Here is a 25,103-nt window from a genome sequence, read left to right on the forward strand (position 1 = left end):
GCTGGAGAATGGTTGTGGATTTGGCGGTGAGCAGCCGAGTTTCAAGCTTATGGGCTAGTGGAAAGGCCTTTGGCAGGCCCTGAACACTCTGAGCCTGTTTCTCATTTGTTAACAGGAAAGTAGCCCAGTTCTCTGAGAGGGCTGCGGTGTGGATCAGATGAGCAAATACGCTGAGATATTTGTGAAGGGGGTTTTCCTAGGAAGAATTTTCTATGTGTTAGTTGTCCCAAATCTTCAGAGAGATGTAGGAGCCTGAAACACCCTGGGAAAAGAAAGACTACAGGGAGAGGTCAGCAGATTCACATGCCAAGGTGAGAAGGAAAGATGAGATGTTTCTGTAGTGCTGAAATCTGCTGAGAGCAAGAGCCTCATTTGTGTGAACAGTTTATGTGCTTGGAAATGTAATTATACTGTCTCTTGGTATCAGTAAATATGTAATATGAGGCCAGAGTGGAGTTCTCTTAGGCAAGGGAGCAGGCAGTTCTCCCTCCCTCTCTCCTGGTCCCATTCATTCATTCATTCATTCATTTGTGGGTCACTGCAAACTCTGAGCCATGCACTGCAGTCCAGTCAAGAAGGCAGTGTATCATGGGCAGTGATGTCAGATGGACCTGGGTTTGAGTGTGGCCTCCTCCCCTGACTAACTGTTAAACTCAGTTGTTTCATTTCACCAAACCCCAGTTTCCTCATCTGCCTTATAAGAAAGCAGTGATAGCTCACAGGTTATATGAATATTAGAAGTGATCTTGCTTGTAAAGAAGTTTGTGCAGTTCCTGGGACATATGAGTACTCAATAAATAAATAATAGCTTCTAGATCATCATAATATACTGTAATCACCAAGCCGCCAAAATGCGGAGTGGGCCAGTTCTGCTGTTTTCGCATTTTTCTCCTTTTAGCTTTTTACAAAGTCACAGTGGGTAAATAGAAACAGAAGCCCAGGGGTTGGGACCCATGGCAACCAAACCCCAGGTGGTTTGCTGTGCTGCGTGAACCTTGAGCTGTGGGCTCAGCCTGAGCATTTCTTCCCAGCTTAAGCTTCTGGGTAACCACTGTGAGTGGGGGTGGTCCCTGCAGCAGTGCAGTAAAGATCAGTCTTGCTCAGGTGTGTGAGGTGCATGTAGAACCCAGATCTATAGCATATCTGAAGATAGTTCTTACAGGGCCAGTGTATTAATAGGCCCTGGAGGTGTGTGTGGTTTTTATGAGTCCTTGTTTTGTTACACATGGACCTTCTAATATCAGGAAGATGTCTCAGAGCTTGGAGGCTGATGCCAAGGTCACCTTTCTCCATTTTTGGAGACGTCACACACTCACACTTATGATTGTAAACTCCTCCAAATGCTTTTTTTAAAGGTCAGGTTGAGATACAGTTAGTAAAATTCACTCTTTTTAGTGTGATTGTTGATTCTGAGTTTCAGTAAATGCATACAGTTGTGTAACCACCACCATAATCAAGACACAGGACAAGTCTATCATTTCCTAAAATTCCTTCACTTTCCTTTATAATCAGCCCTTCCAACCCCCAGCCCTGGCAACTGCTGATCTGTTTTTTATCTCTATAAATTTTCCTTTTTCAGAGTAACGTATAAGTGGAATCACACAACATGGTGACTCTTGAGCTTGGCTTCCTTCACTTAGTATAATGCTTTTGAGACTCCAAATACTTTGATTGCAGCAAGATTAGTGGTTCTGAGATCAACATGGAAAATCAGCAGCATTCCTGAACACCATTAATAACCAATAGAATATCTAATTTTATAAATTTACAATGCCACCAGAAAACCCCTGAAGTACCTGGGACAAACATGTTCAAGATTTTTATGAAGGAACTTATAATATATCATGAAAAGACATTAAAGAAGATGAAGAAGTGAAAGAGATCATGTTAATGAGAGGAAAACCTGATATGATAAACATGGTGATTCTTGCTAAGTAAATCTATAAATTCTGTGCAAATGCAGTCAAAATACAAATAAAGTTTTTCCTGGAATTTGACAAGCTGTCATGAAATTAATATAGAAAAACAAAGGGCCAAGAATAAGCAAGACAGTTTTAAGAATATGAGAATTTTTTATAAAGCTGTGGAAATTAGGGTGCATGGCTGGATGGATGGTAGGTGAGTGGCACTGATGGGAGAGCTGAAATAATAACTGGACAGACTGGAAAACTTTATATGTGACAGGTAGAGCTGCAAATCAATGGGAGGGGATTCAGTAAGTAGTACTGGAACAGGAAAGAATGAAATTGAAGTTCTAGTGCATATGTAAAGATAAATTTCAGATGAATTAAAACCTAATAGTGAAAAAGCAAACATTAAAAACTTTCATGAGAAAATATATGTGACTAGGATTTCTTCAACAAGATATTTAAAAACAAACTATAAAAGAAAAGATTGAGATTGTGGTGGGGAGAAGGATGGGCAAAGGTGGAAAATGGTATAAAGGGGATAAATGGTAGTGGAAAGAATATAATAAATCAATTTAAAAAAGAAAAGATTGATATATTTGCTATATAAAATTTAAAACTGCCATACAACAGAACGTACCACAAAATTATAAGAGCTTTTTATTGGGGAAAGATATTTGTAATGCATATATCCAAGGAAGAACTTATACCTAAAATTCATAAAGAAGTCCTAAAATCTGTAAGAAAAGACAAACAGCTTAATGGTGGGGGGTGGGATGGAGGGGTGTATAAATCGTCCAGGTAAGAAGATCAAATGACTAAGAGGTATAAAAAGTTCCTCACTTTTATTTGTAAAACAAATATGAGGTACTATTTCATATCCTTATGAATATGAAAATCCATATCCATATCCATGACTGGTAAAAATATAAAAGTCTCTACATCAGTTTGAAGAGAATGGGAATATCAGAACTCCTTTATGATGTAGGAGGAGTAGAAATAGGTACAACCTCTGGTGGGTGGTTTTGTATTATCTGGTGGAAGGTGCTATACCAGTGACCCAGCACTTCCACATATTGTATATCCTAGAGACAGTATCATACATGTACAAGGAGACATATATAGAAATGTTCGTTACAGCCCTATTTGTAATAGTGAAAAATGGAAAGGACCTAAACATGCATCAATAGGATGATAAATAAATTGTGATATATTCACATAGTAAAATAGTATACAGTTGTTAAAATGATTGAGAAATACAAGTATCACATGGATTACATTTCAAAAACATGATTCCATTTATATAATGTTTAAGGAAGTATAATTTTTTGTCTATGCATGGCTTATGTAGGTTAATAAACACATGGTGAGAATGATCAGTACCAAAATCAGGGTAGTGGTTATTTTGGTGAAAGAGTGAGTGGAACGTATCAGGAAAGAGTATGGAGGAGATTTCAAATATGTCTGTTTTAAAATTTTTCCATATTGAAAATTATAGCATATTTATGAGAATGTCAAAAGGAGCTCAAGAATCAAGAAGCATCTTTCATTAGAATAGACAGCAAAAATGGTCTTGCAGAATTGATGCTCATAGAAAGTGATAAAAAATTGATTTGTAAACTTTTTTAGAAAAAAACCTTCAGAGTAATTAGAATGTTTTGTATTTTACTAAGAACTAAAAGCACAATGTGTAATCAGTGTAAATTTTAATGCCTTTTAGTGTTCAGGAAACAGCATGCCTCTGCAAATTGGAAGACTGTGCAAATTCATTTTCTTGGATATGGCACACCATTTCTTTAAAATTATGAAATAAAGCCCTAACCCATGTGGTTCAGTTGATTGGGCATCATCCCACAAAGTGAAAGGTTGCTGGTTCGGTTCTCCATCAGGGCACACGCCTCGGTTGCGGGCCTGGTGCCCGGTGCATGTGGGAAGCAACTGATCAATGTTTATTTTATTTTATTTTTTAAAGTATATTTTATTAATTATGCTATTATGGTTGTCCCAATATTTTTCTCTGCTTTATCCCCCTCCTCCCTATAACTCTCATTCTCCAGCATTCCCTCTTTACTTAGTTCATGTCCATGGGTTGTACACATAAGTTCTTTGATTTCTCTATGTCCTACACTGTTCTTAACCTCCCCCCATCTATTTTGTGCCTACCGATTATGCTTCTTACTCCCTGTACCTTTTCCCCCATTCTACCCATCCCCTTCTCTGCTGAAAACCCTCCATGTGATCTCCATTTCTGTGATTCTGTTCCTGTTCTAGCTGTTTGCTTAGTTTAGTTTTGTTTTGGTTTTTTAGGTTCAGTTGTTGATAGTTGTAAGTTTGTTGTCAGTTTACTGTTCATATTTTTTACCTTCTTTTTCTTAGATAACCCTCTTTAACTTTTCATATAATAAGGGCTTGGTGATGATGAACTCCTTTAACTTGACCTTATTTGGGAAGCACCTTATGTGCCCTTCCATTCTAAATGATAGATTTGCTGGATAGAGTAATCTTGGATGTAGGTCCTTGTCTTTCATGACTTGGAATACTTCTTTTGAGCCCCTTTTTGCCTGTAAGGTTTCTTTTGAGAAATCAGCTCATAGTCTTATGGGAACTCCTTTGTAGGTAATGTCCTCCTTTCCCCTTCCTGCTTTTAAGATTCTCTCCTTCTCTTTCATCTTGGGTAATGTGATTATGGTGTCACTTGGTGTGTTCCTCCTTGGGTCCAATTTCTTTGGGACTATCTGGGCTTCCTGGACTTCCTAGAAGTGTATTTCCTTTTTTAGATTGGGGAAGTTGTCCTTCATTATTTGTTCAAATAAATTTTCAGTTTGTTGCTTTTCCTCTCCTCCTTCTGGCACCCCTATGATTCAGATGTTGGAGTGTTTAAAGTTGTCCTGGAAGGTCCTCAGCCTCTCCTCATTTTTTTGAATTCTTGTTTCTTCGTTCTATTCTGGTTGAATGTTTATTTCTTCCTTTTGTTCCAAACCATTGATTTAAGTCCCAGTTTTCTTCCCTTCCGTGTTTCCCTGTACATTTTGCTTTATTTTACTTTGTGTAGCCTTCATTTCTTAGTTCATTTTGCAACCAAGCTTAACCATTTCTGTGAGCATCTTGATTACCAGTGTTTTGAACTCTGCATTTTACAGGTTGTCTATCTCCTCCTCGCTTGGCTCTTTGTCTGGAGTTTTGATCTGTTCTTTCATTTGGGCCATATTATTTTGTCTTGGTGCACCTGTTATGTTGTAAGGGGCAGAGCCTTAGGTATTTGCTAGGGTGGGGCAGCCCTCTTTAGTGCATTGTGGCTCTGTCTATGGGGGAGGCATCATAGAGGGAACAGCTGTACTTGCTGGCTCTCGCCCCACTTTCCATGACTTTCCTCACTTCCCACTGATAACTTTATTATTTCTCAAGAGAAACCTTACAGGCAAGAAGGGGCTGGAAACAAGTCATGAAAGGCAAGGACCTATATCCAAGATCACTCTGTCCAGCAAAGCTATTTTAGAATGGAAGGGCAGACAAAGTGCCTCCCAGATAAGGTCAAGGGGATTGTGCCCTTTCAGGTGCTGATTCTCACGTGGATGGGTTTGTAGTTCTAGGACCCTATGTGACTCTCCAACAGACTCTTCTGTGAGGCTGGGAGTTTCTCCCGATGCCGCAACCCCTACAGATTTTTACAGCCAGATGTTTTGAGTCTTTAGTTTCCCTGCGCTGAAACCCTGGGTTTTTCAGTCTTGTCTTACTCCCCAATCATTCCTCCTGGCTTCTCTGTGCAGAAATGCAGGATTGCCTCCATGGTCCACTGCCTTGCTGCAGCATCCTCTCTGCCCCCATCTCCACCCTTCCTACCAGTCTGAATGAATGTTTCTTTAACTCCTTGGTTGTTGGACTTCCATGTAGTTTGATTTCTGGTAGTTTGGTTGTTTTTTGTTTTTAAGTTGGTTGTTACCTTCTTTTGGTTGTATGAGGAAGCAAAGCATTTCTGCCTATGCCTCTGTCTCATCTGGAATTCCTCGATCAATGTTTCTTACATCAACGTTTCTTTCCCTCTCTTCCCCTCTCTGTAAGAATAAATAAATATTTTTTAAATGTTTAAAAGTATGAAGTAGAATGTATACGTACAGAAAAATACATAGAACATATGTGTACAGTTTAATATATACAGCCAAATTCTGCATAACTACCACCGAGGTCAAGAAATTAAGCACTCCAGAAGCTCACATGTGGTGTACCAGTTCTTAAATTCAATTTGTTTTGTCACAGTGTGAAAAGCAAATAGGTGTGTTATTTTTATTGTGTCAAAAAATTAATTTCAAAAAATATTGCTAGCATTGATTTTAGAAGTTTTCAATTTTATTGTGAATTGGGAAATGTTGTCTGACACTAGCATGCCTGAGAAGACTGTGGAAAATATAGTCTGTTTAATGGTTTACAGAGATATTGGCCACCATTAGGAACCATGGTGCCACAGCTTGTAGCTGAGCCCCTAGCCAGCAATCGCTCCCCTGTGGGCCCTGGGGAGTCGTGAGCAGCCGTCCTTGGTGACCATAACTGGTGTCACAGTTACGGTTAATTCATGCGAGTAATACCTTTCTTTTCTTGTCCAGAGCTCCAGGAGGTTAACATGTAGCTTCAGAGTTGTGTTTTCCCTGACTTTGGCCAATGGGTAGGTGTGTGTTCTTCACCGTTTTGGACTGTTCTCTCCTATCTGAGCATTTGCTATTTTGCCTTGGATGTTGGCATTTTTTTAAAAGTCCCAGGGCAAATTGCCTTTGATGGTCAGGGGAAGAGGCCAGAGCCCAAGGACTGGGAACAGCACACTGGAGCAGGCTTTCTCCACTTTGGCAGCATTGACATTTCAAACTGGATAATTCTTTCTTTGCGGGCTGTCCTGTGCATTGTGGGATGCTGAGCTGCATTTGTGGCTTCTACCTATCAGATGCCAGTAGCACTCTCTCAGTAGTGACAACCAGAGTGTTTCTAGACATTGCCCAGATGTCCTCCAGGAAACCAAATTGTCCCTGCTTGGGAACCACTGCCTTAGAGGATAGTGTTTACATGAGACTGACAGCCCCTTCTAGATGCTGCAGCTATGGAGGAGGTTGGGAAGGCAACCTTGGATGAGGGCCCCTAACTTGAGGCAAGAGGAGGAAGAAAGGGCAAAGATAGGAGAAACATGGGAGGCAGATAAACGGACCCAATAAGTTAGGAATAGAGGACTTCAGGGTAACAGTAAATGACAGTGGAGAAGGGAAGGTGGGTACAGAGCTCTGAGGCTGTAAAGTGCAGTGCGAGGCTCCAATCATAGGTAACTGGGAGGAGGGTGTTAGCAGAGAGCCCAGTCTCCTCTCTAGAGGCACTCACGCCTCCTCCCTTCCCTCTGCTGGGGCTGATGGTGAGCACTTAAGTAGCTGTAGATGCTCCTAAGTATTTTATTGCTTCCTCATGACCTTGTAGAGAGAGTTTTGTGGATCTATCAAGTGGGTTAAGTTCCTCAGAGAGAGATTGCAGTTATCTGTTCTTTATTCATTCAATAGACATTTTTCAAGTATGCACTAGCATAGGGGCTGTGCCAGGCACTAGGGACCCCACTGGTCACTGAGGACTTCGTTGGCTGGATGGGGAGACTGACTCAACCAGCACAGGTAGCCACGGAGGAGAGACAGGCCCCATTGTCAGGCTGCCCAGGCCCACATCCCAGCTCTGCTCCTGGCTGTTGTCTCCTTGGACCTTAGTGTCCTCACCTGTGAAATGGAGCGATAGAATCTTACCCTATACAGGTGTCGAGAGTATTAAGTGAGACAATGTATACAACCTGTAGAGCAGTGCTTGGCATTAGTAGTGCTCAGTGATATTAATATCATTATTTTAAATATTTTACTAGTATTACTACATAAGGGCTATAGTAGACTTACAGACAGTCAAGAAAATTCTGGGGGACAACTGATCGAAGACTCACAGAAGTGGCTCTTTGAGATGGATATTAAAGGATTAGTGAGACTTTCTCTGGAAAAAAGTTGTGGAGTTGTGGGAAGATCATGGTCTAAGATTCAGGCGGGACAAAGAGCAGTGAGTGAGCAGGGCTCTTTGCGGGACAGTTGCTGGCTGTGAGATCTGGAGGCTGGGGGAGGGGCAGGCCGGGAGCCTGGAAAGGAAGGCTGTGGGCTGAGTGGAGAAGGGCCTGGCAAGGGCACTGCATGGACATAGTTCCCAAAGCCTTTGGCTTGGGCCTGCTTCATTTGTTATTTCTTTTCTCCAAAATAGATTTAGAGGAACTTGCCATTTTAATCCTGTTCTTCCTTCCCTAGGCAGTGAAATGCTAAGTGTGCTCCTTTACCTGACAGGGTTATTGAGATTTTAGGGACTGAAAAAGCAAGTTTGCCCTCTGTGCCCATGCTGCCAGGTGGGGGACACTGGCAGCCACTGCACAGCAGGAACCTGGCACGTGGAGAGCACACCACCGAGGCTTCCCCAGCTCCGTGACCCTCAGAGCTGTCGCTGCTCACTGGGGCTCACATAGGAGCAAATCAAGCAGCTGCTGAGTCGCTGTGTACTTCGCACCTGTCTCTCTTCTGCTGGTCACACCCTGCCTCAGGGCAGGTCCTGGAAACCTTCCTGGTAGACCCAGGGCATCTGTGCCAGAGGAGCTCATGGCATGTTGCCTGAGGCTTTGCTGAATCAGCCATTGCCCTCTGGCATCTCCCTTGCTGCTGAGACCTCAGTCCCAAGGTCATGAATGTGCCCTGCATAGCTCCATCCCTTCCTTCACCACTCAGCAACTTCACACAGTGAGCACCATGTGCTCATCAAGCACTTGCCAGTCCCGGGGAGTGTGGTGATGAGTGAGACAGACCCCATCCTTGGCTCCGTGGAACATCATGTGGCAGAGGCAGACACTGAATATATCACTGCAAGTGGTATGGATAAAGGCTAAGAGAAGGGGATGTTGTGGCATGTAGGAAGGCGAGAACAAGCTAATAATCTTCAGGGGGCGATGAGGTCAGGAAAGGCCTCACAGAGAGCAGACTATCTCTGGTCTCTGAGAATGCTTTGGAGGGGGCAGGGTGGGATGGTTGGGAAGACCTCCCTTACCAGGCTGGCTCATAGTAGCCTGTGGGCTTCCCTAGGCCGTGTCCCCCTCAGCCTGCTTGATGCCTTCCCCCTCTTTCTTAAGTTTCTCCTCTCCTGCCTGAGTCCCACTTTTTCCTCTTCCTTTCAGATACTTGTTGTCCCCTTTGCTGGCTCATGTTGCTCCCCACACATAATCCCAGCCTTCGCAGGGATGGCCTTGCTCTCAAGCAGGCTTGGAGGAGCCGTCCTGGCCAGGTCCCTGGCAGCCAGCAGCCAGTCTTCAGATGGAACCTTAGACAAGCAAGTGATGACAAGCAAGTGCACTGGTGTCTTGTTCGTGAATGAGGCTCCCTTAACTGAGGCGGTCTGAGGATTGAGGTGACTCCTGAGAAGCATTTAGGGCAAGGCCTATGTGAGTCAGGGTTACAAAACCCCTTCCCTTTCAGCATCATAGAAGCTGACTCAGTTCAGCTAACCTTTTTTCCTGGCAGGCTGATAAATGCAGAATGTCAAGGTGTTGTTACTCGGCCACCGCAGCTGTGGGAAACTGACCACTGCTTGGTAAATTGCAACTGGACTGTCAGGGCTTTGGGCTTCCCAAGTGTGAGGTCTCCTTGCAGGGACCCTGCAAGCTCTGTCAGTGAGTTGTCACAGATGTTGGCTCCTGTGGGGTGGGGACCAGTGTCCCTCCTGTACCCACTCAGTTTGCACCTGAATTGACATCTGGGGGTGACCTTATCTTTCAGGTGAATAGACTCTTCTGGTTCCAATATTCTGTTGATTCATACAATTAAAACTATCCACTGAGAGCCTACTATGTGGTAGGTGCTGGGAATACACTGTTAAAGAAAACAGATCCATTCTGTGCCCTGAAGGTGCTTACAGTCCCACCGGGAGATCTTGTCAATCAAAGCATCACCCAAACAGTAGTAAAAGAGCACCCAGATAATGTGACCTGGGTCTGTGAGAGTGCCTGGGGAGACTGACCTAGTTGGGAGGCCAGGGAGAGCTTGCACGCACACAGCATGATGGAGCTGGGATCCGATGAATGGGCATTACCAACCAGGCAAAGAAAGGGGAGGGAAGACTCCAGAAGGAAACAACAGCCCACGCAGAGGCTTGGTGGGGGAATAGTGCAAGGTGGAGAGAACGAGGTCAGATAGATTTGTGCCGTGCAGGTCTTTGGTGGCAGGGCTGAGATGTGGGTCAGTGAGAGGTGATGCCCAGACAGTCGTGTATTTTTGCTGCTTCATCCTCAGAGCAGTGAGACATGGGTTAATGTAGGGTGGGGAAGGAGGTGGCAGGAGCAGGGGTTGGCCTGAATGGATTTCCAATTGAACCCCCCCCCCCCCATTCTAGCAGCAGGGTGCTGAAGGCAAGTATGAGAGGTGTGAAATTTGAAGGAACTTTTAGTGAAAAGGTTTTAATGGTGAAGGAAGCCCGATGGGTCAGTGGGCTTTACAAAGTATCACAGGCGCACTAGCAGCAGGAGAGGGAAGTTTGACCTTTAATTTCCCTGGTCTTGGCTGCTCAGGTCGGCTACCCGCCTTTGCCCCATTGTTGTGGAGCCTTAACAGGAGGTTCCTAAGTACATCTCAGTGAGGAGCAGAAGACCTTCAGGACCCCAGGAACAATAGATAAACCCACAGGAGGAGCATTTTCTGTAGCTTAGAGAACTGTTCGTGACATTGAAGACAGACACTTTCCATCAAATAGGATGAAGGAAAATCACATTTCTCTTTTTTTCTTTCTCTCTTCCCTCCAGGCTTATATTTGGCACCCTTTACCCTGCATATTATTCCTACAAGGCTGTGAAATCGAAGGACATTAAAGAATATGTAAGTTGTACCTTTTGGGTGGGGGAAACTGGGTGTGAACTGGTGGGGGAAGGTGGGTGCTCTCTGTCGTGGGCACTGGCAGCAGGGCAGAGGAGTCCCTTTATTACTCTTCATCTCATGAGACTCACCTGGTGTGACCCAGGAATCCCCTCCCCAGTCTGGGTTTCCCCTTTAGAACTAGAGTGTAGAGTGGGGGAAGCAGGGAGGTGCGGTGAGAGGAAATGGCATCTGGCATTAGGGGATGGACCTTCAGTCTACTGCAAGCTGCTGTGTGGCCTTCGATGAGTAACTGCTTCTCTCTGATCCTCAGTTTCTCTGAAAAGCACTGTGTAGACCACAAAGCGCTGTTGTTGTGAGACAGTCTGGCACCAGGGGCAGGAGCATGGTCCCAGAGGCCAGCACACCTGCTTCAGCCCCTGGGTCTGCGGTTCTGACTCTGTCCCTGCTCCAGTTCTACGATTCGATGCCCCCTGATTTAAGCCCTGTTGCTTAATAAGCTTTTAGAGGGCAGGGGTTGTTGTTCACTGTGCTTTGACCATTTCCCCACAGCAGCTAGCAGAGGGCTGGACACATGGGAGGGGGCTCCTTGGTGCTTACTGATTTGGAGGATGTATTACTGTTGGGTGATTTGGGAGCCACAGTCACAGCCCTAGATGTGCCGGGCACCTCTAGACAGGAGAACCGTCAGGTCACCCCGACTGACAAAGACCTGCAGGAGTGGGTTGTGAGGGAGGGAGAGATACCCAGGTCAGAGTACAAAAGATGTGGATTTTGTCATGATGAGCCTGAAGGCAAATCCTGACTCTGACCTTTTAACTTCAAAGAGCCTCCCTTTCTTTACCTGAGCCATGGAGTGAATAGCAACAGTCCTGGCCCCCAGTGTTGTGAGAGGCAAAGGGTTTTTGCTCTTCCTTTTTTGCTCAGAAGGTCACTTGGCCAGTTTGGCACAGGTAAAGAAATAATTCAGAGTGGGTATGGAAAGTCATTATTTTCTTTCTCCGATTTCCAGGATGTCTACATGGTAAAACCAGCCACCTCTAGATCAGTTACAACCAGAACTCACCCGCCACACTTGGTTTGTTTCCTAGAACGGCTTGCCCTGACTTGCATCTGCTACCAAGCAGAGGGTCCAGACAGGGGTGGGTTCTTCCTGGAGACTGAGAAACTCATAGTGTGCACTATAAATAGCTGTTCAGTTGTAAGCACAGAACCTCACAATTCTCAGTTGACTTGGCACAGCAGTTAAGCATTAGGCAGCCTCTTCCAGGTCTCCCTTCCAGCCTAGGATGCAGGGAAGCTGTGCTAGGTAAGGAGGCAAAACTGGGATCACCGTGGTTCAAGGTCTGTCTTCGCTTGGCAGAAATTCAGTTCTGTCAGTTCTTCTGGGAGAACTCAAACCCTGGTATATTGTTTTACTCTGACATCTCACAGGAGCCTGTTTTATAACTAGAATGGCAATTCATATTTAGAGTGAAAAATATAACTGACAAGCAGAATAGCTGTTTGTGTTGGCTGGTGAGCACATGCTTTTCCCAGTAGGGAAAGCTTGAGAGTAAAGATTAGAAGGTATCTTGGTAAAAATGGAATTGGAAGAAAGGAGCTGAATAACGTTAGGGTAGACTGGTGCACGCACACTCTCTTTTTTCCCTCCTTTTGATCACAGACCCATTTGCCCAAGAGAAAAACCTGGGAATATCCCTCACCACCCAGCTGGATAACTGGGTGCACACGGTGCACACACTTGATTAGTGATCATGTTCCTTCATCTCTATTCCCCCTAGTAATCTTTCAGACCAAGTCTCTCCTTTTCTGTTGCCACTCTGTTGTTAAGTGAGGTTCTCCTCATTTCTTCTTTGGAATGTTGCTGTTGTCTCCTATATTAGTTTTTCATTGCTACTATAACAAATTACCATGAATTCAGTGGCTCAAAACAGCACAAGACTCTAGGGGAGAATCCACTTCCTTACCTTTTTCAGTTCCTGGAGGCCACCTGCATCCCTTGGCTGGAGCCTCATTCTCCATCTTCAGAGTCAGTAGTGTGTCAGCCCTGATCATTCTTCCGTAGTCACATCTCCCCCTCACCACAGCCGGGAAAGGGGTTCCATCTGTAAGTTATTCATTTGATTACACTGGACCCACCTGGGTAATCCAGCATGCTCTTCCCATCTGAAAGTTCTTAATTTAATAACTCTACAAAGTCCCATTTGTCATATAAAGTAACATATTCATAGGTTCTGGAGACTAGGATAAGGATATTTGGGGACAGGGAGAGGCTGTTATTTTGCCTGCCACGCTTCCTAACTGGTTCTCCTGCCTCCTGTTCCTCACCTTACACTGTTTTGTGTACAACTTCCAGAAGGCTCTAAAAAATGGTAATATTCATTTCACTCCCCTAGGATCCTTTTTTAAAAAATATATTTTATTGATTATGCTATTACAGTTGTCCCATTTCCCCCCCTTCACTTCCCTGCACCCTGCACACCCTCTCCCACCCACATTCCCCCTATAGTTCATGTTCATGTGTCATAAGTTCTTTAGCTTCTACATTTCCCATACTATTCTTACCCTCCCCCTGTCTATTTTCTACCTACCATCTATGCTACTTATTCTCCGTACCTTTTCCCCCCCTCTCCTCCTCCCACTCCCCTGTTGCTAACCCTCCATGTGATCTCCATTTCTGTGGTTCTGTTCCTGTTCTAGTTGTTTGCTTAGTTTCTTTTTATTTTGTTTTAGGTGTGGTTGTTAATAATTGTGAATTTGTTGTCATTTTACTGTACATGTTTTTTATCTTCTTTTTCTTAGATAAGTACCTTTAACATTTCATATAATTAGGGCTTGGTGATGATGAACTCCTTTAACTTGACCTTATCTGAGAAGAACTTTATCTGCCCTTCCATTCTAGATGATAGCGTTGCTAGATAGAGCAATCTTAGATGTAGATCCTTGCCTTTCATGACTTGGAATACTTCTTTCCAGCCCCTTCTTGCCTGCAAGGTCTCTTTTGAGAAATTAGCTGCCAGTCTGATGGGAACTCCTTTATAGGTTACTGTCTCCTTTTCTCTTGCTGCTTCTAGAATTCTCTCCTTCATTTTTACCTTGGCTAATGTAATTATGATGTGCCTTGGTGTGTTCCTCCTTGTGTCCAACTTCTTTGGGACTCTCTGAGCTTCCTGGACTTCCTGGAAGTCTGTTTTCTTTGTCAGATTTGGGAAGTTGTCCTTCCTTATTTGTTCAGATAACTTTTCCATTTGTTGCTCTTCCCCTTCTGGTATCCCTATAATTCGGATGTTGGAACGTTTAAAGATGTCCTGGAGGTTCCTAAGCCTTTCCTCATTTTTTTGAGTTTTTGTTTCTTCATTCTTTTCTATTTAGATGTTTTTTTCTTCCTTTTGGTCCACTCCATTGATTTGAGTCTCAGTTCCTTCCCATCACTATTGGTTCCCTGTACATTTTCCTTCATTTCACTTAGCGTAGCCTTCATTTTTTCATCTAATTTGCGACCAAATTCAATCAATCCTGATCACCAGTGCTTTGAACTGTGTATTTGATAGGTTGGCTATCTTTTGGTCGCTTAGTTGTATTTTTTCTGGAGCTTTGATCTGTTCTACCATTTGGACCATTTTTTTAAAAATTTTTTTTAAAGATTTATTTATTTATTTTTAGAGAGGGAAGGGAGGGAGAAAGAGAGAGAGAGAGCACGAGAGAAACAGGAATGTGCAGTTGCTGGGGGCCATGGCCTGCAACCCTGGCATGTGCCCTGGCTGGGAATCGAACCTGCGACACTTTGGTTCGCAGCCCGCGCTCAATCCACTGAGCTACACCAGCCAGGGCTGGACCATTATTTTTGTCTTGTCACACCTGTTATGTATGAGGGGGTGGAGCCTTAGGTATTCACCAGGGCAGGGCAACCCATATCACTGTGTTGTGATGCTATATGTGGGGGAGGGGTCCAAGAGGGAACAGTGGCTCTTGCTCTGCTCTCTGTTGTATTTCAGTCCCTTCCGCCACTTCCCCCAAGCAAACTGGGCCCCTCTGGTGCTGATTCCCGTGTGGGTGGGCTTGTGTACATTCTAGGACCCTGTGGGTCCCTCCAACAAACTCTTCTGTGAGGCTGGGAGTATCTCCCAGAACTTCAACCCCTACAGGTGTTTTCAATGGGTGTTTTGAGGCTTTATTTCCCCGAGCTGGGACCCTGAGTTGTGCAGTCTGTCTTACTCCCCAGTTTTGCCTTGTTTATCTGCACTTGAATGTGGGACTGCCCGGTTAGCTGCCTTGTGTGCCATGCCTTGCTCCACAATTGCCGCCTCACTGGGTCTGCCCGCTGCCACCCCACACCTGAGGTCTGCCAGCTGCTGCCTGTGTGCCTGGGGTCTGCAAGCCACTGCTTTTTTTTGCCGGGATCCCTTTCCTCCCAGCCGCCGACTCCGCCCTTCCTACAGGTCTGGATGAATGTGTCTATTTTAACTCCTTGGTTGTCAGGCTTCCGTACAGTTCAATTTTCCGTCAGTTCTGGTTGTTATTTTGTTTCTAAATTGTTGTTGTCCTTATTTTGGTTGTGCAAGGAGGCACAGTGTGTCTACCTATGCCTCCATCTTGGCCGGAAGTTCCCCTAGGATCCTTTAATGACTGCTGCTCCCCTGCATGATTGAGTCCAAGCTCCATTATACAGTGTTGAACACCCTTTATCTTGCTCCTTCCTGCTTTCCATCCTAGCCTCTTCTCTACAGCATTGAGTGAGTGCCCTCAGTCTCCGTACCCAAAGCGTAGTCTGTGGACTAGAATTACCAACATCATCTGAGAGCTTGTTAGAAATGAAGATTCTCATGCCCTGCCCAGACCCCCTGAATGAACATTGGACTTTTTACAGGATTCTCAATTTGAGAAACACTGTTCTCAACATTCATAACTTCTTATGTCTTTCCAATGTTACTGCACTAGTAAAGGTATTTGGGCAAAAACTTAAACAGAAAGGAATTTATGGGAATTCACAGACCTGCTAGAAAGCTGGGGAAAGATACTCAGGAACTGGGGAGGATTTGAGAAGCCTGGGTGACAGGCAAGCTTATGCCACAGGAACCTTCCAGCAGAAATTCTGCACAACTCATTTACCTGCCAAATCCAAATTTTCTCAGCTGAGTCCAGCTCCAGGCCCAGTATCTCTCTTCCTCTGGCTCTGACAGGATCTGATCTTAATATTCAGTACTCTAAAAAATTAAATTATCAAGTGACCCATCAATGACACACCCCTAGGAGGAGAAGGAGAATAAATTAAAACTAGTTAAAATACTTAAATCTATACATAAAAAAGGAATGAAGAAAATGTTGATAGAAGCTACAGTCCTTAGTCATGCAAATGGTCACATTACTGAACAGACTGGGGCCCAGTCACTTGGTGCCTTGGTGAAAGACCCAACAGTTAATGCTGGTAAGAACAGGTTTTTATTTCAACATTTCAGTCACAGGGGGCCCTGCAAGCACTCATGCTCTGAGCCCTGTTCTCCCATGAGATCCATCATTTTCCATGCTCCCCATCAGGCTATTAGTCAAAATCATTCCCCAAAATTCCCCATTTTCTTATCTTAAGCCAACTGCGCAAATCTCCAGCTACCTGTGTCAGAGTTGCCATTCTCCCGCAGCAGCTCTCTTCTCTGGGATCCGGGGAATGTTGTCACCAGCCTCCGTATAATAGTCCAGAAAAACGTGTGTCGTGTTACTCCAGTGGAACTCAGGAAAGGCACAGATTCTAAAAGTCCAGATAAAATCCAGGTACAGCAGGACAGGATCTGGTAAGGAAGTCCATTGCAGCTCTGGAATCCACTGGAGCAGGCATGATCACAGCAGCAGCATCGACTTTTCTTATTAGTCCAGGCCGAGTGGCAAAAATCCCTTGCTACAGGCAGCATGCCTCCTCCCTCACTTCTACTCCCCACATGGCCAAGAGTGAGAATGGCTGCCACACTTGGTTTAAATCCTGGCCCAGAGCTTCTGGCATGACCCCATTTCTGACTCCTCCCACAGCGGGTTACATCTGCCAGTCATCTGTACAGTACCTTTATTAGGCTGCCATTGTTAGTCTGGGGAGGCATGGCTCTGTGATGCAGAGAGAACTGACTCCAAGCTCTTGCTCAGGTGCAACAAATCCCCAGCTACATCATGGGTTCAAGTCACACCCATCTCCCTGATAGCACAGTTTTTTAACACAACTATGAAGCTAGCTAACCAAGTTGCCATAGATAGGCAAAGTCTCCCAATCCCTATTCTCTCTTCTCCCATCCCCCAAGCCAGGTTAGTGGGGGTTTTTTCCTCTGAACCCCATTACAGCCATGAGTTCATAACTGGTATTTATGTTTTTTGTTAAAAGATAGTTTTTTAAAGGTTAAAATCATGACTCTTATACAAATATAAAATTAACACATGTCAAAAATTTTACTTAACTCACTAATTAATGAGGGAACCAATAAGCAGCTAAAAAACATTACAGAGGAGACTCCAGAGGAAACAGATAAGCCAACAGAAGTGATGAAATGTAATTGATTTCTTGGACACATGGTGAGATCAGTTGCACCTCTTTTAGACAAAATCATTTGCTCTCCAATCAGTTTCCTATAACTTACAAAGTTGTAAAATAGCTCAAAGACATTAAAAAACAAGATACCTGTACAACCAAGATAATTCAGAAGGATGCTCTGGACACCTACAGTAGGGGAGCTTCATCCAGCAGAGCTCTCTCAGCTGCTGTGGATGAGAATAAGTCTACTAAGACATGATCTGCTTGGGGAGAAGAGGCTGACCAGTCTCTCAGAGGAGAAAGGTCTTGAGCCTCTCTCTCAACGGGCTTTTATTGAGTTTAGCTTGCATAGGGGTGCATATCAAAGAAAGGAGGTATGGTTTACAGATAACATTTCTGGGATCACGGGGGTCATTTTGAGTCAGGGTCTGGTAAACAGTATGATACCAATCTGCCATAAAACCTGGGGAAACAAACTTATTTTGTGCCTGGACCCTTAACATTGAAATTGAGGGCATTCTTAGCAAAGCAGGTTTCACAGGATTTAATGCATTCTTTCTCAGGCCAAATTGACCCCCCGCCAGGAACCACCGGTTCCAACACAGGGCTGTACCCCTCTTTGGCATTGTAACAGGCCTGAATCAGGTGGGGGAAGCAAGGCAGCCAGGAGATTAGGAGACTTTTTACAGATAGAATGAGGACTCTGGCTATGATGAAGCCGAGGGCTGAGGGTCTTTTGTCCTTCTATAATCCCCTAAATCCTTCCCTGATGGGTCCTTCACGTCTGTACCTGTCTTTGGTTGTTCCTTCCTTGAAGAATCTTACCAGTCATTGACTATCCAGCCATTCTCCAGGGGCCAAACAAGGTGAAGTAAAGGAGGCAGAGGCTGCACCCCTGCCTGGAGGATAAGTTTTGTCTCCTTAGTGGCTTATGTTCCTGAGGTACCCTAGCCATGGGGCCTTTTTGCCTGTCAGCGAGGTTATAGCTTCTGAAACCAGGCAGGATGGTTCCCAGCAACCTATAATTCCATAGCACACCTATTCCTAAGTCTTTTACAATTTTTCCTTTTGCTTCCTTCTTTCACCACCTACCACATGCTCCCTTTGCCTCCAGTTAGATCTTTGGTAGTGGGATTCCTTATGTGGAGTGTGGCCTGAATCTTCATTCCTGTGCAATCTAAGATTTTAGTAATCCTACCTCTATAGGGTTGTAGTGATTCATTGGCTTTTACCTCTGAATGAGACATTAGTAGGAGATCCCCGAAGCTCACCCAGCCACCCCCTTTGCTGCCACACTGTATACAGCAACCCTGATTCCCCTTGATAATCAGGATCAGTCAGCCCATCAAAGCCCATAACTCCCTTTAGTATCTATTTTCCAGCAGCACAGTGGTCCTGAAATGGCCAGGTGACAGTCTAGTCTCTGCTTGCACTTCACTGGAGCCATTTGTGTCCCTGCGGAATCTTCCATCCAGGCAATAACATTATTAAAAAGCAGAACTCAGTTTTAGGGTTGAGAAGCAGAAACGTGAGTCAGATCAGTGACTCTTGAACTTTAACATGCATATGAATGAACAGAGGATTTCATTAGAATACAGATTCTGATTCATTAGGTCTGGGGCGGGGCCTGAGATTCTGTATTTCTAATAAGATCCTTGATGATTCCAGTGGTGCTGGCCACAGACCACAAATATCTGCATTCTGGGGGTCCATTCGCATCATTCCAAAATGTGATCAGTTGTCCTTCCAAATCCTTCATTGTGTTGCCAAATCCTCATCTGGTATTTTAAAATGAACTTAGGATTTGTTTTAATGGGTATGGTAAGGCATGCAGACACAGAAGTGACTGTAATGAAGGAAGAGGTTTATACTTACAGCTCACTAAAAGTAGGAGACACAGCACATCACACAGGGCCATGTGGAGAAGCACCAGGGATGGTGAGGAGTCAGGAAGAGTAAGGGGAATACGTGGGCAACAACCTCTATTGTGGCTTCTGCAGGGAAGTCTAGGGAAGGCATTAGGATTGGCTAGCTGGAAGGATTTCAGCAGGCTGTGGGCTGCAGGGGCTGCCCCAGTTGTTTTGGAACCTGGCCCTGGGGTTATCAGGGCTGGGGAATATTGGCTTACCCCTGTGAGTTCTGTAAAGGAAGCAGTTTGGAGCATGGGCCTTGGATTGGTCAGGCTGCATAAGAAAGGTACACTCTGGGGCAAGTCTTTTGCTATTTCTAAGAACTGGCCAGTCCTGGGAGGAGCAGTCTCTCCCCAGTCAGCAAGGTCTTTGACGCCAGAGCATCAACAATACAGAAACATAAGAAAATATAGTTAATACACCTGGTGACAGTGTAAATGCTTTACCTCAGGACATTTCTCTTTGCAAGCTAAGTGCACCACTCAAAGGTCTGCCTGTGAGGGAATTTCACTTCCGCATTCTCTTAGGTGCACCTGGACTCTACAGCTGTCCACTCTGAGCTCCTGCCAGCAGATGGTGCAGACTTATCTGTAAACCAGGCTCAAATTGTTGCTGTCTCAGCCATTTGGCTTAGGGAATTCCCTGTGAAGCTCAAGCAGAGTCCAGAGGCAAGAGGGAGTGTGAAAGGCTCAAGAAATAGTATAACTGGCACAGGGGAGGATCCAATGGGGAGCGGAGGTTAAAGAGGTAGCTAAGCCTGCTACCTCCACAGCCCATGTGGGAGGCCCCTTGCAGGCTGCCAGCAGCCCTGTGGGCATGGTGTTCTGGGCCGGGGGTGTCTCAGTCCACCTCTGTGGCTCATGGAAGGTCTCTAGGCTCTACTTCCTCACCCTCTTGCTATATGACCTTGAATCATAGCTTCTCCCTATGTCCTAACTCCTGGATCCTGCCCCTGATCAGTCCAGAGGAACTCCCTTGCCCTGCTACCAGCTATTCTTTCAGACTTGCTCTCAAATCGGCCATAGCTCCCTCTTTCTATTCTGGATGCTGTCCTTCCACACTGTCCTCCTCTTGCAGGAAGTTTTGGATAGAATCCCTTGAACCTGGCAAGTTCTGTTTCATACCTTGGAAAAAATAGCCATCATTTGATTTCTCTGCATATGAAGAGGAAAACATTTCCTGGTAATTTATTTATGGTTTCCACCTCTGAGCCCCCAGTATTCCATTTACCTTTCGAGGCTCAGTGAATCATTCAGACCGTTCATTCTACATGAAAGTATTTTAAAGTGAAGGAGTGCTTGATAGAAACTTCTTTAGGTTGACTCTTCAAGCCCCTCTCTGCCATGGCTCCTTCAACTTTGGCTGTAGCCCCAGTCTCCCTCCTGAGATTTGGTGTTGCCTTTCCAGAGGTCTTTTGGCATCCCTCTTATATGTCTCCTGGACCCTCGCACTGCCCTGAGCTTCGTGGAGCTCAGCCTCTCCTCCCTAAGTTGCCTCTTTACTTTCTTGCTGGCATAAGTGGCTCCATGGCACACCACGCCCCAACTTCAACAGGCCCCTTCCCCCCACGTTTGCCCATCCACCCCCTTCAGCAGGTACTCATGGGGAGCATCTGTTGCCTTGAAAGCATCCTGCCTCTGTCTTTTCTTCTCAAATCCACCTACACCAGTATTTCCCAAAGGATATTCCTTCTCAACCTTGTTGAAACCGTGCTTTCTCTCCCAGTGACAATGCTGGCATTCTAATCCGGTCATTCAGAACGTATTCACTGAGTACATACTATGCACCAGGAACTATTGGGGCACTAAAGATACAACAGTGCGGAAAGAGCTGGTGTCCACTCCTAGGGAACTTGTAGTCAGAAAAGCTCAGGAATAAACAGGTACTCTCAAAGCAGAGTGATAAATGTTAAGATAGGGAGCATGTGTGACCCGGTGGGAGGGAGAAAGGAGAGTGTACTTACCCAAACCTCAGACATTTCCTGGAGGAAATGACATTTGAGCTGAGATCTGAAGGCTGAAATCTGGAGACTAAAGAAGGTGCACTTTTCAGGGAACTGAAAGGCATTCATTATAACTGGAGAGGAAAATTCAAGAATAGAGATCATGAGGGGTCAGTTCATGCAAGGACTTTTATGCCAATTTAAGGAATTTGGGCTTTATCTTAGCAGCAATAAGGAACTATTGAAGGATTTAAGCTAGGAAGGAGAATCATCAAATTTGGATTTAACAAGATCATTCTGACTGGAATATGGAGGGCAGGCTGGGAAGGAGGCAGAGGTATAGAAACCAAGCAAAAGACTGTAGTTCTATTCTGGACAGGAGATACTTGAGGTGTGAAATAAGGAGATGGCCAAGGGGGTGGAGAAAGAAGATAGGTTTAACATAAGTAAGAGGGTCAAGAGATAGAACTTGCTGATCAGTTGGCTGAGTTACGTGAGAAGTGCTGAGTTCTATCCAGAGAGAGTGTCTAGTCTAGAGTTGAAGAAAATGTCTAAAACACAGCCTTGGGAGGAATCGATGGTCCTGAGAAGCAGCCAGAAACTCAAGAGGGAGTCCAGTTCAGTTGCGTTGGGCAAGCTTTTCCAGAAGTGATAGTTTCACGTCCAGCTAAAAAGTCAAACAAGTCAAGCAAGTCAAACAAAAACCTGAAAAACGGTCCTGCACACTTCCTTGAAGTATGTTCTTAAATGGTAACCCCCGGAGAGCAGCGCAGGTGGCAGTGGAGGCTGTGCTCTGGGTGAGGAGCGGATGACGAAGTGCACACTGCAAGTGCAGATGACTCGCTGGAGAAGTTTGTAGCTAGGGGTTTTGTCAAGGAAGGGGTTTTTTAAAATTGTTGTCATTGTCCTTTTTTAAAAAAAATCCTCACCCGAGGTTATGTTTATTGATTTTAGAAAGAGAAGAAGGGGTGGGGGAAGAATGAGGGAGAGACACACATAAATTGGTTGACTCTCGTGCATGCCCTGACCAGGGATCAAACCGGCAACCTAGGCATGTGCCCTGACTGGGAATTGAAGCTACAACCTTTTGGTGTCCGGGATGGCACTCAGACTAACTGAGCCGCCGGGCAAGGGCTTACTTTAACCAATCTAAGATAGAAATGCTTTCTTAGTGTTTAGTATGAACTAAATATTTCTTTAGTCAAAACTTGCTCCTGAGTTTTGAGTGCTTGAATACAAACTGTAAAAGTGAAAATGCTCCGAAGTGTGTTGGTGAATGTTGGTGTCGCTACAGTTCTGTGCTTTTTCTCTGCATTAACATGGTACATCTACAAGTGCTTCCTCTTCTGCAAGGGAGGAGGAGGAGTGGCCTGAGGAATGCCCAGATACAGGGTAGCTTTGCAGTTGTGAGTACTCGAAACTCGGAATTTTTCAGTGTGTCATTATTTATTAATTATTGTATTGTTTTCCATACAAACAACTGTAAACCTGCCTTTGACCCACCCTCTAAATCAGTGGGAAGTTTCCTGTGTTGAGAATTCCTGTTTTAAGACTTCATAAGAATTTATTCTAAAATACCTTGGTGTTTTAATATAAAAATGCTGTTTCTCCATTCTTCAGAATAAAACTAACAGTGCAGGAAGATGCAGCATTTTCATCCTGCAGGTGCAGCAGCCCTGGGCTTGGTGAGCAGTGCGCCGGCCTCCAGTTCCGCCTGTGTAGGTTCCAGTGTTGTTTTGGTATTCATGTGAGGGGTTTCGTTAAGTTAGGTGTGTTTATACTACATTAAACATTTCTAGATATGGAAAGCAGCTCTACATCTCTTACAAATATTCACTAATATATAATTAACAGCTGAATATGAAATAAAGCAATTTCCAGTGGTGAGGATAGTCTCACAGTAGCAAATAATCCAACTTCTTAACTTATTTAATACTAACAACTATCAGGGGTGTCCAACCTTTTGGGTCTCTGGGCTATACTTTAAATGCATTGCGACATGCAATCACAAAAAAAATCTCATAATGTTTTAAGTAAATTTATGATTTTTGTATTGGGCCACATTCATAGCCCTCCTGAGCCACATGCAGCCCACAGGCTGCAGGTTGGACACCCCATCTTTATAACATCATGTTAAACATTGCAATTCACTGAAATTACAGAGAGAAAAAAGATAATTATGTCAACTACCACTGAAAGCTTGAAAGAAGGTGTTACTGAAAATACAGGCTCTCCAGTGGCTCTCTAACAGGGCTAAGTTCAGCTGTTGTTCTGGTGTTATTTAATATTTCTTGGGGGAGGACAGAAATGCATGCATTTTGTTTCTAAACTAAGTCCTTAGCTTTAAAACATATAAAATATTGATGCTTTCTGAAGAGATACATAAACTAAAATTATGTGTAGAGCTGGTTTATTCATAAAACTCCTGCTGTGTGGCATGAGTGATTACCACGTATCCATATCTGAACAGTGCCACACACTTTGTGTGAATAACAAAGACAGCGTCCCGAGTGCTGTGACGAGCTCCTTGTTTGAATGCCCAGGTGGCATCATGCCCTTCAGTGAGACCGTCTTCCAGTTGCTAGCCCTTTGTGACTGATGGGATAGGACTTGTTCATCTTCCTATGTATTTTCTGAAAGTGAATATAGCCATTGCACTAACTGTGTGCTCCAAATGTTTGTTAAAAACCCAGACTGAACCCTTTTTACCTTTGGTAATCACGAGGGATCTTTACATATTTACATATTATACATAATATGTATGGCCTGTTTAAACTATTTTCAAAAAGAGAATATTGTTTTCAATGAATTGATAGGGTCGCATCAATCATCTTTCCATTGGTCCCTGGATTTCCTTAAATGATAGCATGTTCATCAGTGGTTCGATACCAAATGCCTCTCCTTGGATAATACATTTTGCATCCAAGGTAAAGAATAGATAAAATTCTCAGTGTAATGCAAAACCACCAACAGGGTTGACAGTATCAAATTTCGGCCCTTCATTTTCTTTAGAATTTACACTTGCTGTGAAGAAACAGATGTCACCAAACTGTTGTGGGCTGTGGTCATCGTGGATGTGGACACCTGGGATGTGTTCTGTGAAATATGTGTTATATTGAGTGTAGGCTTTAAGGGGGTAGAAGACGTATTTGTTGAGATTGCTGATGTTGCTAATGGTTTCAGGGTGGTGACTGTTACATTTTTTGAGGCTGAGGAAACTGGAGTTGTTGGTGGTTTTGCTGTGGATTTTGAGGACTATCACTGAGGAAACTGGAGTTGGAGATGGTTTCATAGTGCTTTTGGAAGATTCACTTGTATAGCTTAAAGGCACATGTAGGGTATTCCCTGTTGGTTTAGCAGTGGGGCATTCAAGAAGTGTGGAAAGATTTCTGCTTGATGATCCTGCCGAGTCTTCGCTGTCCACAGCGGCCTTCAGCAGCACTGGCACCAGCAGCATCCCCACAATGAGCATGCTCCTGCCACCTTGCATGCTGAGTCCCGTTGTTCTGAGGACAGGACGCAGCAGCCTCCTTGGTCTCCAACCAAGGTGGCTGTGGCATGAGCAGGAGCAGCCCTTCTGCGCTCCCTGGCCTACTCTGCATCCCTTTCCCCAGGCTGGAAGATTCTGTTTATTTATGTATTAAAAGACGTGTTTATTTACTTTCAGAGAGAGGGAAAGGGAGGGAGAAAGAGAGGGAGAGAAACATTGGTGAGAAACATGGATCAGTTGCTTCTTGCATGCCCCCTACTGGGGACCTGGCCTGCAACCCAGGCACGTGCCCTGGCCAGGAATTGAACTGGTGACCTCTCAATTCACAGGCCAGAGGCATTCAATCCACTGAGCCACACCAGCCAGGGCAGAAGATTTTAAATTAAAGAATAGTCTGATGAGCTCATGTCTTTAGAAGATCAGCATGGGGATGGTGTATAGCATGG

General features: G+C 44.5%; 1 protein-coding gene across 4 annotated transcripts in view; it reads left to right on the forward strand.

Moving 5' to 3' along the window:
• REEP1 (receptor accessory protein 1) overlaps positions 1-25,103 on the forward strand; it is a 111,352-nt gene that overhangs the window by 41,128 nt on the left and 45,121 nt on the right. For all 4 annotated transcript variants that reach the window (XM_045827399.1, XM_045827404.1, XM_045827400.1 and 1 more), the window contains exon 2: positions 10,735-10,807. In XM_045827399.1, coding sequence (XP_045683355.1) covers positions 10,735-10,807 — 73 coding nt within the window. The remainder of the gene's footprint in view (positions 1-10,734; positions 10,808-25,103) is intronic.

The sequence above is a fragment of the Phyllostomus hastatus genome, unplaced genomic scaffold (assembly GCF_019186645.2).
Source record: "Phyllostomus hastatus isolate PE091 unplaced genomic scaffold, TTU_PhHast_1.1 phas_scaffold_78, whole genome shotgun sequence".
In the NCBI taxonomy this organism is placed as follows: Eukaryota; Metazoa; Chordata; class Mammalia; order Chiroptera; family Phyllostomidae; genus Phyllostomus; species Phyllostomus hastatus.